The sequence below is a fragment of the Amia ocellicauda genome, chromosome 18, assembly GCF_036373705.1.
Source record: "Amia ocellicauda isolate fAmiCal2 chromosome 18, fAmiCal2.hap1, whole genome shotgun sequence".
NCBI lineage: Eukaryota > Metazoa > Chordata > Actinopteri > Amiiformes > Amiidae > Amia > Amia ocellicauda.
In genome coordinates, this window is record NC_089867.1 from 3,658,135 (window position 1) to 3,670,399 (window position 12,265).

The following is a 12,265-nucleotide window of genomic DNA, read 5'->3' on the forward strand; positions in this document are numbered from 1 at the left end:
ACTGTCATGGGGAAAGTATATGTTTTTTTGTTGTAGTCATGTTAAAACACTAGGGGTGGCATACTCTAGAATTGTAAGAAAAGGCTTATTGTTAAAAGCCATCTGCTCACACAGGCACATAATGATGTGCCTTATCATCTTGATAAGCAAATATATGTAATGAAGTGCACATTGTCCTGCACTCCAGGGAAGGGTGTACCCTGGATTTTGCCTGCCGGGTTAGGCCCTGACTCACCATGATCCTGTAATGTGCAAAGCAGTTGTTGATAATACATGGATGATTTTTATTATCATTCAGAGGCTCTGATTTGTGTCACAAAATGAATGCTGTTGAGATGTTAATTAGTCTTGTATGGTGTTTGTATTTTTTATGCAGCAAATATACATTTTAAATATATACACTTACTTTTTTGTAGTGACTGTAAGGTCTTTGATTGCCAGCTTAATGTCAACCATTTTCTTCACAATTTGACCAAGTTTTATTATACTTGTGTCCAATAGTTGTTTCGTGTTTTGGAGCCCAGACACAAACACAACAGCCAACACTTGTTCAATTTGAAGTTGAAAATTCATTACACTTAATACTTTGTCCAGGGATTTGGCCATTGTTTCTGAATTCTAAAAACAAACAAACAAAAATATATACATATATAAGAAAGGAAACGTCATTATTAGTATGATGTTATGTTAGCTTTATCAATTATCAAATTAAATGAAGCAGATACATCAACAGTTTTAATTTACATGTATTCTAAAAAAAAAACTTTTTGTTAAGTGTATATGCTTCATTTGACTTTAAATATGAGAAATCTATCTGTAAGGCTAACCACGTTTAGCTGCACCTCAGCGTGGCCCTGCCGGGCGAGAGGGTTTCCACTAGGGCTCCGCTTCAACTCCGCCTGTGCCCGGACTAGTTTCGGGAGCGCAGTTTCGTATATCGTATCGAGTCCAAAACTATGCCGCGGCACGTACTGTGACGTCCTGACGCAGCCGGACGCAGCGCGTCTGCATTCTGACAGTGTAACTACAGTAATGGCGGCCGCTCTCGATGCGAGAGATGCGCTAGAAACTTAAGGAATAAGGAATATGTGTGTTTTCCTTGGGAAAGCGATTGTTCTGGAGCAGTTATTAATGCACGGTGGAAAAGTGACACACACGGTTAATTGCTTGGCACAGAAAGACATTTAAGAGTGTTTGAAAAGATCACGAAAATCCTGCCGGAGAAAGCACTGCATCGGACTGCAATATAATGTGCTGGGACGAAATACATTGCTTTTTTTGGTTATAAATACACGCAAACATGAAACATTGGTCTTGGATTTCAACTAAATCCAAATGTCTTGTAAATTATCTCAAAATTATTTAAATGTCACGGTTTTTAGCTTCCCCCTGTTTACACTATCTTAAAACTATTAAACTGTTTAAAACAGGCTAAATTTTATGTGATCAATCGCATGAAGAATCGTATATTTTAATTATATTTGTAATCCCTCATTATCACTATAACTATATGTTAATGGTAATCCAAGTATAGACGCTTTTCCGACTGCAGAAATACAAACCTTACAACCTTACAAAACTTAGCGATTAATACAACTGATCCATTCATTACGGTGTCAATGTTTTTTTTAAAGGAATCCCATTCAATAAAAGCTGATGCCCCGCGATGTTATTGATGTGACTCTTTTATTTTGAACATTGATAAAGCTGTAGTTATACAGAGAAAACATGCTGACACTGAATTTGTGAGAAAACTGTTCCAGTAAATTATGGATCCCAGAGTGTTGTAGTCGTATTTATATACACATGTATGAGTTTTGCTTAAGAAACTGGCTGTGACTGTTATACTGTATAATGCAACACAATTAATTCTCCCACAGATAAATAATAAAGGAGAATATCTAGGATAGTGAAATTAAGCTATATTGTCAATGTTAATCGGATCATGATACGGGGAGAAGTAACACGGTTATTGACGATGCGCTGGTAAACAAAATAAACTAGATGACATTTTAAGTGATGTCATTTGTTTTATATATTGTTTCAATGTGTCCCGGTTTGTACTTTTCAATATCTTGTATAACGTATACTATAAGACTGTTAGTGTAATGCATGTGTTTTATGTGGGGTTTGTATTTATTGTTTATAAATCATTTGATTAATTTTATTGATTTTAATTGATTAATTGGAACACCTGAATGATATCCACTCACTAATTTTCATGGGCAGGACTAACTGTAGGTACTTAAGAGGGCTAATTGCTTAGTTTGGTTCTGGCTTATATATGCCGTGTTGTAGAGAGCAAAGGTGCAATACAGTGTGTGCGAGAGGGGGGAAATGGCAAGGACTAGCGGGCGTAAGTTTGGGTAGTAAGCCCAAAGGTTTAAATTGCTATTTTGCACGGAGCACTAGTGGAAAATAGTTTTATAGCCCTGCTTCTTTTGTAGTGTTTAGATTGATTAATTCACGGCAGGGCGGCCGACCTTTTTGTGGGTGGTTTCAATATTTATATTGAGCTGTCTCGGTTTCCCTTACTATTTGTCAATTGCCATTTAAGGTAGTGCAATATTAACAATATTTATTAAAAAACTTTTTAATATAAACGGAAAGCTTTGTTTGATCGCTAAGGATCCACCGGTTTAGTGTTGGGGGCTGGTATTGTAGCTTTTTATTAGTTTTATTAATGGTGTATTTGTATTGATTTATGCTTTGGTTTTACTTGGTTAACTTAAGTTTAAAGTTCTATTGTGTGATGTTTGTGATATTGGTGTGGTATGTTTAATTTGTGTTGGTTTGGAGAGCACTGCTATGCTCCTGGCCCACCATCTTTTACTTTCTGTTTTTGCCTGTTTTGGGTTTTCTTTTGAGGAAAGTGAGAACACCAACCTGATCAAAAGAATCTGTGGGTGTAGGACGCCTAGATAACTTAATTGTTATAGCCCTGACCTTTGGATTTAGGTGTTGCATTAGTTATCGTGAAAACGTTTGAACCCAAAGTTTATTACACTTTAATGTTAGCTGTATTTCAGCCTCCAGTTTAAAACCCTAAATCCCAGAATGCCGAGTGTCCCAGACTGCGTTTTGACCTTTCATGTCTCGGTCACTTCCTAGGGCAGCTGTACCTCAAGACAATGAGTGGAAGCACAGTGTAGGTGTACAGTTACAGCCTGGCCACACTGAGGTGCATCTGAACATGGCTAGTGGAAACTGGGTATTAATCACTCCTCGGCAGCCTCTGTGAATATGGTTCTCAACCCCAGTGCAACTTTTGCACAGCTGCCATGGAAGATCTAGCAGATCTCGTATTGCAGGCATAGGGTTAACTGTAGCACCCAAACCAAGTTTGGACCCTAACATCTGTATTGTCAGTTATGGTTACCTCCACTCTCCAGAGTGTGAGAGCTTCTACAATCCTGCAGTATCTCAAAAAACTGCTAAATTGTTATTAGTGGCAACTTCCTTGGGAGCATTGTCTGAAAACCATTGTGGTGAGCTTGGCTACTATACACATTTGTATGAGGTGCTACAGCTGGCAGCTTCTGGCCTGAGTTTTGCTTTGGAGCTTGTGACAGGTTCCACCTTTATCATCCTGTTACTATCCATCTTTCTTTAAAAGTACTTGGGTATGTAATTCCATTATTCCTGACTATATTTATGTTCCAGATGCAATCCTGTTTCTCTTTGAAAATAATCACTAATCAGTGTGGTTGCTTGGTTAGCCTTCATGGCTACAAAACAAAGGAGGATGTGACCTGTGTGTGATGCATATAGCAAGCTACACAGGGGTGGGGTTCAAGTGACAAGGACCTATTTACAGCTTTGAAATACAAAATCGGTGAGATCTACCATGCCCTGAAAACCGTAATCATTGCATTATTGGACACCGTTTTCTCTAATTTCCAACCTAACATTTTGTAAGATATAATTTTAAGACGTATGTGTTCTCAACATTTATTCTGATGTTTCATCTAAACCTCTTAAACATCTTTTAAACAAATTATCATACCACTTACAGTCTTTGTTGAAACAGATGTGTAGATTGGGAAGCATTTGTCACCTTTGCAAAGTTTAAGCTCATTAGAACATTCAGTAAAACTCCTAAATTTACTTTCAATGGCATCAAATGTTTTGCTTTCAGAGTAGCGGATAAGAACTTGCAATATAGCTCTCTGATACACCTTTCCATATGGTGTGTAATGTGTATTCCATGGCCAGTTCCATTTCTTGGGATCCTTAAAAACATCATCAAATTGATAGAAAACTGAAAATAAAAACAAAGAGGATAATTTCACACTTTAATGCATTGAACTGCATTGATCTAGTTGCTTTAAAAAAATGTATTAAATTAGATTGAACATTCCAGGATTAAATCAATTAGTAATGCACTAGGTGCACAATGAATAACACTAGAAGGCTCGGATTAATTGCCATGAAATAATACTGTTTAAGTGACTATCAGACATTTTGGATTAAATCTGGGTAATCGAAAGAAATAGCCACTGCAACAACCGTTAAATAGTATGTTGTACCAGCAAAGACTCCTGTTGCTGTTAACCTTTTAAGTTTAAGATATTTGGTCAAAATGGAATACTATTTTTGTTGGTGCTTTTAATTTGAATTTTGAGTTTTGTGTTGTATTTTGACAATTACAGTAAAAATGTTAAACCAAGAAGAGTTGATTAATAACAGATGATGGTATAAGATCAGTTTTGTAGGGGATTCATTATTATTGAACTGAAAAAGCAAGTAGGTGCACTATAAGTAAGTTATAAAACCAGGGTGTTAACAGCACTGTGGTATATGTCTGATGCTAGACTCGAGGGACCATAAACATTATTGAAAAGTGTTGAATTGTAATGCAACAACATTGTTGTTAATTCAAGTGTTGAAATGCACAGTATAGAATATGTACTATTGATCTGCATTGTGTGATCTGCATCCAGTATTTGGAATGTATACTAGTATTGCGATTTATATGATTATATCCCCAATATTAATGTATTATGTATGTAATGTATGTTGTACAATTTCTATATAAACAATGTATTCCTATAACCAGATTGTTGCAAACATGATTACATGGTAAATCTGGTTTATTAGGTCTTATACAGTATTACAATGGTTTATGGTAGACCAACATATCAATTTATTTCCTTATGGACCTATCTCTTGACCATATTAATCAATCATGTTTGTGTTCTTTCAAGTCAATTTTGTTTCCTATAAAACATTTATTCTTCAATTGACAAAATTATAATGTTATTTAGATCAAAGTTAGTTACCATTGGTTGCATCAGTTTTCTTGATGTTCAGACATCTCCATACATCATCACCTCCCTGTCCTTGGATTTGTATATTCTCAGAGATTGTTTTTTCATTTTGATGCAAATAGTATTTGTATTTTAGGTTATGTGATAGAGAAAAACTATCGTCAAATGTTCCCTTGAACACAATTCCTGCATCAGAGACAGTACTGCAAAAAATAAAAATTAAGAATTGAAATGGCAGTGACAGTAGTGTTGAGTTAGGGCTATGAATGCTGGAGTGGAGGGTTGTGGTGGGGGACACTGCTGAGCAAGGTACTTTACCTAGATTGTTCTAGTAAAAACCCAGCTGTATAAATGGATGGATGACTATAAATTATATAACAATTGTAAGTCACCCTGGATAAGAGCATCTGCTAAGAAATGTAATAATATAATCTGATGTGTACATATTGAATGATCTTTTTTATATCAAATGTATGAAGATCTTCAAATAAGACTGCCGTATATTGCCTCATAATAACAAACGTATCATTAAAAAGTACAGTAAGTCAAACAATTGTATGACTTCGCAATAAAGAAGCAAACATTTAAAAACATAACACATTATTCTTATTGAGAGCAATATTAAGGGTAGCAGGAACTACCCTGTTAGAATGACCTTAGCATTGACTGATAGAAATTATTCTTAATGAAGAAAGTATGGTGTGTGGGGGGGAAAAAATAACTATTTTAAATTAGGTCATCCCTGGTAAAAATCTTGCATTGACTCATGTAGGATCCCCATCGGTTCCTGTCTATTCTAATGTTTCACAAACAGAATACTATTTAATATATTGTACAATTACAGGATCCCTATGTAACTAATTCTAAAAGACTTTAATACTTTACCACAGTTCTTCCATGACACAGAGCACACAATTGTCCTCATGTTCACTGTATCTTTCAGCAGTTAGCTTATATTTCCCTTTAGCTCCATCTTGTAGGAATGCATAAAACTCAATCCTATGAAAATAAATAAAATGATTACCAGAAAATCCATCTCATGTTTCCATTTTCCATAGCGATGTAACTATATATAGCCCCATTCACACTGAAATGACAGAAAATTGCCTGCAACGTTTGCCTGCTTTTTCCCGTTGCCCCCCATTCACACTGGGTTTCAATGCCGGAAAATTGCCGGTGTTCTGACAAACTGAGCTACTTTGTCAGAATGAGCTTCCTAGCGAAAGTAGGCGTGCGCAGTGAACATGCCCAAAAATCTTTTGGTAATAATTATGAACATTTAAAATGATTTTGGCCTATAGTTTTGGTATTCTTTGAATTGCTTCTGAGTTTTATTCTTTTGTGCTGCTTGTTTTAATTGACTAGATATTGCTTTGTGAATAGGAATAATATCTAAACTTGTGTATAACGTTTTGCATTTTTAAGATACTAATGTAATGTAACCTATAGCCCAAGTGTTAAGAATCTATTCTCTGGTGTCACTGCCCCGTTTTTGGTGTGGTATTTTTTTAAATTATATTATCAAGATTGTTTTTATACTTTATGCATTTTCTGTGAAACACTTTAAATGTAATTGTACTTTGGTTTCTTTTGAGCACGTTTTATTTAGGAGCAGTGACGTCTTTGATTGTGTATCTCTCTGGGCGCTATTGGGGAGGAGTTTATTTCCATAGTGATTGGCAGACGTTATTTTTATGTTTTAAGTAACCAGTAAATGTTTTTTTTTTTTTAATCTGTATTTTATAATAGACCTTTGCCTGTGATAGGGCAGAACATTCTCTATGCACGTTTGTGTTTAAGTTATTCTCCCATTTAGTTGGGAAGGGATCTCAGCGGGGATTGTAAAGCCGTTGGATTGGGAGTTCCCTTTGCTCCTGGTATAATCAAAGGGTGGCGTAGATCACTTCATTATATATAAACCCTGGGGGTGGGCGCCACACTATTCTGGCATTCTGGGTTTTTAAAAATGAATGCATTAATGACACAAATGGTAAATTATTGCAACACCGGTATAGAAACAATATCCCAAAAACACAGATGTCAAACACAGATTTCCTTGAAAACTATTGTTATACAGCAGCTGTGTGGTATCTTCTGTATTTCGTTTTTAATCTGTAGAATACGAGGTAGTGTACAGATAGTGGCGATTGACGACGCCGTAGAAGTGGGCCGGATCGCACAAGGCCGCAGTCTGTATCTCCCCTGCACAATAGAAGGACAAATGTGTCGGGGCCTCGTTGATTCTGGCTCCATCATCTCTCTGCTACGCCCCGGGGCCATCACTATACCAAAGGCAACATGGGAGGCGACCTCGCTGAATCTGAGGACTGTGACAGGGCAGAAGACACAGGGAGTATGCAGATGTGGGTGGATGTCGGGGGCCGGTGGCACCAGCACAACTTCTAGCTGGCCTAGATTTCTTCACCAGCCTGGAGGCAAAGCTGGACTTCTTAGTGCCACGACTCGCCTTTCCTGGTGGTGGCATCACCCTTCTTCCAGGCACCGGCAAGGAGGGAGCCTCTTGCAGACAAATGCGTTTTGTGGATGAGGAGATGCATTTTAAATACTTTCGTATGTCGGCACATACTTTCTCTGCGGAGGCACTACACACACACGCATCGCACACCTCCTGACGACTGAGGTGCTCATCCCGAGCACACAGGAGTCGGGGCCTGGGGTCTGGAAGCTCAACACCTCTCTGCTCAATGACCCTCATGTAGTTAAGACCTTTAGCAGATGCCTCGATGAGTGGAGGACCCTGAAGGACCTTTTTGATTCTCCCATAGAGTGGTGGAAGATGGTGAAGAACAGAACCAAGGGCTACTTCATTCAGCTAGGGAAACGGAAAGCTCGCGAGAGGCGGGCGAGATATTCCCACCTGAACGCCCGCCTCCAGCGCCTGGATCTTTTACAGCTCAGAGGCTTTGACCTGGCTGAGGAGGCTGAGAAGGACACAGAGTCCCGATGGGATCCCTGCTGAATTCTAGAACATCTTTTGGGAGGTGCTTCAAGAAGATCTGGCACAGGTCTTGGGGTCTGTGTACAGAGAGGGTAGACTGGCCCCTTCTATGGAGAAGAGTATTCTTGTAGTTGGTGCACAGGAGGCTGACCTTAAGAATCTTAAGAATTGGCGGCTGGTCAGCCTCCTGTGCACCAACTACAAGATACTGGCCAAAGCACTGACGCTCCGGCTGCAGCGACCACTCCCTCAAATCATGGATCCCAACCAGGTCTGTAGTGCCCGGGGGAGATCAGCGGCCGACAACGCCATGCTGCTCAGGGATGTCGTGGCCTACTCGAACGAGAGAAGGCTTCTCCTGGTCCTGATCAGCTTGGACCAGGAGAAAGCCTTCAACAGAGTGGGCCACGAATACCTGCAGCTTGTTATGGAGAGGATGGGTCTCGCACTTGGCCTGAGGAGGTGGGTTAAGATTTACAGCAGCCTAAGCAGCAGGGTCCTCGTGAAACGCCATTTCCGGTCAGGTCGGGGGTTCGACAGGGTTGCCCCCTGTCGGCCCTGCTGTACGTCCTCTGTTTGGAGACGATCATGCAGGCGATCCGCCGGGATGCCCGGGTCATAGGTTTCCATCTCCCGTGTTCCGGCGGAGAGCAACTGAAAGCCCTGGCCTATATGGACGATGTGGCTGTGGTTCGCACGGACGTGCCATCCGTGGCCAGGGTTGAGGAACTGCTGGACGGCTTCTGCAGGGCGACGGGGGCTGCTGTCAATTAGGGGGGTCCCAGACGTTGTGCGGGTCATTAAGGCGCAGGGGCTGGCGTATGTGGTTAAGAACATCCAGGCAAGAAAGTGAGTTTCATGAACCGCATTTACTTGGCCTCTGCACCATGGATAACACCAGGCCGCACTCGTGGGATCCCCCGCTGTTCTACAGGGTGCTCCGAGCCTTTGCACTCAAAGTAGGCCTCCACAAAGCCGCGCTGGTCTCCTGAGACTACAAGACCATCTGTAGCCAGATGAGATCTACCCAGGAGACCAGCAGAATACAAGCTTTTCCTCTCGAAACCTGCCGGTTTATCTGGGCTAACGCTATGGAGTTGGTGTCCCCCCACCCGAGTGTTCATGTACAGAAGAGGCCTGGTCCTGTTTGACACCTGCCCCTACAAAGGTTGCCTGGGAAGGGAGACGGAGGCTCATATCTTTAGGGATTGCCCCTCCGCATGCAGGGTCTGGCTCCTGTTTTTCCCGTTCCTCTGCAGGTTTGCTATTCCTGTGCGGTTGACCGCCCAGCAGATCCTCTATGGACCAGAAAGGGGACTGAGATCTTCAACCCTGAGGTGCTGGTGGCATGTTGTCTGCACAGTGAAACAGGCCCTGTGGGAGGGACAGAACATCTGTCTTTTCAACAAGCAGGAGCTGGACCCAGTTGTCATCGCGCAAAGGGGCAGGGTCTTAGTCCGAGGCTGTCAATCTGGAGATCCATCAGAGGGGCAAGGAGGAAGCCTTCAAGAACTGGCATCTTCATGATCTGGGGGAGCTTAGGATCCCGTGATAGGACCCCACCTCTGGGGACGACCATCTCCCACTGCTGGAGCCCGAGTCTGAGATCTTTTAATGATTGTTTTAAAAATGATTTTTAATTGTTTTTAATGAAATGTGTTTATTTTAAAAGCACTTGTTTGTTTTGGTTTGTTTCTTTGTCAAATGCATTGACCGTTATGATTTTAATTTTAAATGCATCAGATTTGTTTTTGTTTAATTGTTTTAATTGTTTTTTGATTTATCTGGTGCATTTTCTGTTAATTCCAATGCATTTGACTCTTTTGTTTAATTGTGTTTTTTTGGCAGTTTGCCATAGATTCACAAGTTTGTTTAAATTGATTTAATGCACATGTTTTGAGTTCATTTGGTAATTTGGTTCCTTTCATTCACATTAAGATTTTTAAAGTTTTAGGTGTTTTTAGAATTGTTTAAAAAAAGATGATAATCACAAGTAAAATTTTGTACGTTTTAAATTCTGAAAATGTAAAATACTCTACCAATAAAAACAGTATCACGACCGGTGTAAAGTGTGACTCATTCCCCGCCAGACTCACTACAATATATAGTAACTTATGCCTAATGCCAAAAAGTAAACTTGCTTTCAAGTAATTTCTAGAAATTATACATTTCAACTGTGGTATATCTTATAATTGTCAAAGTACTCTTACCTGACTTGTTGACCTTCAGGAAGGAGTGGACTTGAACCTGTTTCCAATAAGCAGAAATATAAAATGGTAATTCTAAAGTTTCAAGCAAAAACACGCAATGAACAATTAATACAACTAAAAAGGTATGATATCCAAACATTGAAAATACTGTTCTTTGAGCTGTTATTATTCAAACAAAATATAGATTGATAACATAAAGTTTACAAATAAGAGGAGGCCACTCGACCCATTGTGCTCGTTTGGTGTCCATTAATAACTAAGCGATCCAAGGATACTATCCAGTCTATTTTTAATGTTCCCAAATTTTCAGCTTCAACCACATCACTGGGGAGTTTGTTCCAGATTGTAACAACTCTGTGTGAAGAAGTGTCTCCTGTTTTCTGTCTTCAATGCCTCAAAGCCAAATTTCTATTTGTGTCCCCAAGTCTGTTTGTCCCTGCAGATCTGGAGAGGCTCCTCTGGTTTGATGTGGTCGATGCCTTTCATTATTTTGAAGACTTGAATCAAGTCCCCATGTAGTCTTCTCTGTTCCAGGGTGAAAAGGTTCAGTTCCCTCTGGTCTTACTAGTGTATTGTATAGTCCTAACATTACTTCCCTTGTTTTAAATTCTGCACTTTTGACAATACAGCCTATAATTTTGTTTGCCTTTTTTGCTTCCGCACATTGTTTGGATGGAGAAAGTGAGGAGTCTTTATTCCTCACATAGTGTAATTATAGTGGACATTTTTGTTATCTGAATGTATTACCTTGCACTTGTCCATATTGAATTTCATCTGCCAGGTGTCGGCCCACAACTGAATATTATCCAAGTCCCTTTGAATAGACTGTGCTGCCGAGACTATCTGCTGAGCCACTTTTTTTATTATCATCTGCAAATGTGACAAGTTTGTGAACTATCCTAGAGTCCAGGCCCTAATACTGATCCCTGTTGAACTCCACTATCAACCTCACTCCAGTTAGTAGCAACTCCTCTAATCGACACCCTCTGTTTCCTATACATCAACCAGTTCATAATCCATCTACTTACATTACCCTGAATACCTACAGCAGGGATTGTGAACCTGTGGCACGCAGAGCCGTACAGGTGGGCACGCCAAGTGAGCGACTATCCTTTTTTTTTTTTTTTTTTTTTTTTTTTTTTTTTGCCAGCCCGCCCCTCAATTGTCTAAACTGATTGACACTTTAGAAAACCAGTCAGTATATTTGGCGGTGACCGCATCTCCCCCAAATCATTGATCAGCACTCACGTTATTTTCGGAATATTCATACTTTAGGTCGGGTTCTTGTGCGCAGATTTTCGCAGTTATGCGCAGAACTGTGAAAATCTGCACTTCACGGAGGAGATGTTAATGTTCTGATGTTGTTTATGCTGCGGTGCGGCGCTGTGGGACCGGGAGGAAGTGGACAAACTGTAAGTCTGTGCTGTTGTGATAAATTGTGGTCATGAATGGACGTGTCTGTTCAACACGCTGGGGGAAACGATTTTGTTTTCCGGTATCTTATCACATGGAGATATGGCCACAAGCATTCATATTTAACACTCCGACAATTTAAAAACTTCATAAAGTTGGCAAAAGGAAGCTGTAAATTTTCAAAAATAAGTAAATTATGCCTTTGATGTGTAGAGTACATTTGTGCACATTCGTAGATTGATACCACTGCATTATTTTTGTCTTCAAACGTAATTGCCACACAATGTATATTAATCTACCAGTTTTAGTTATTTTACATAATGTAATGTACATAAGTAAATATACGTTGAAAAAACGAAGGTGCATTGGCAATGATTGAGTGCAAGTTCAAACAAAACAAAACAATATGGAAG

At 39.8% G+C, this 12,265-nt stretch overlaps 1 protein-coding gene across 1 annotated transcript in view; it reads right to left on the reverse strand.

Annotated features, from left to right (window-relative positions):
- LOC136714076 (uncharacterized) overlaps nt 1-12,265 on the reverse strand; it is a 40,477-nt gene that overhangs the window by 7,939 nt on the left and 20,273 nt on the right. Inside the window, exons 9-13 of the mRNA XM_066691388.1 lie at nt 10,440-10,476; nt 6,156-6,269; nt 5,283-5,473; nt 4,014-4,261; nt 407-618 (exon numbers count right to left, since the gene is read on the reverse strand). Coding sequence (XP_066547485.1) covers nt 407-618; nt 4,014-4,261; nt 5,283-5,473; nt 6,156-6,269; nt 10,440-10,476 — 802 coding nt within the window. The remainder of the gene's footprint in view (nt 1-406; nt 619-4,013; nt 4,262-5,282; nt 5,474-6,155; nt 6,270-10,439; nt 10,477-12,265) is intronic.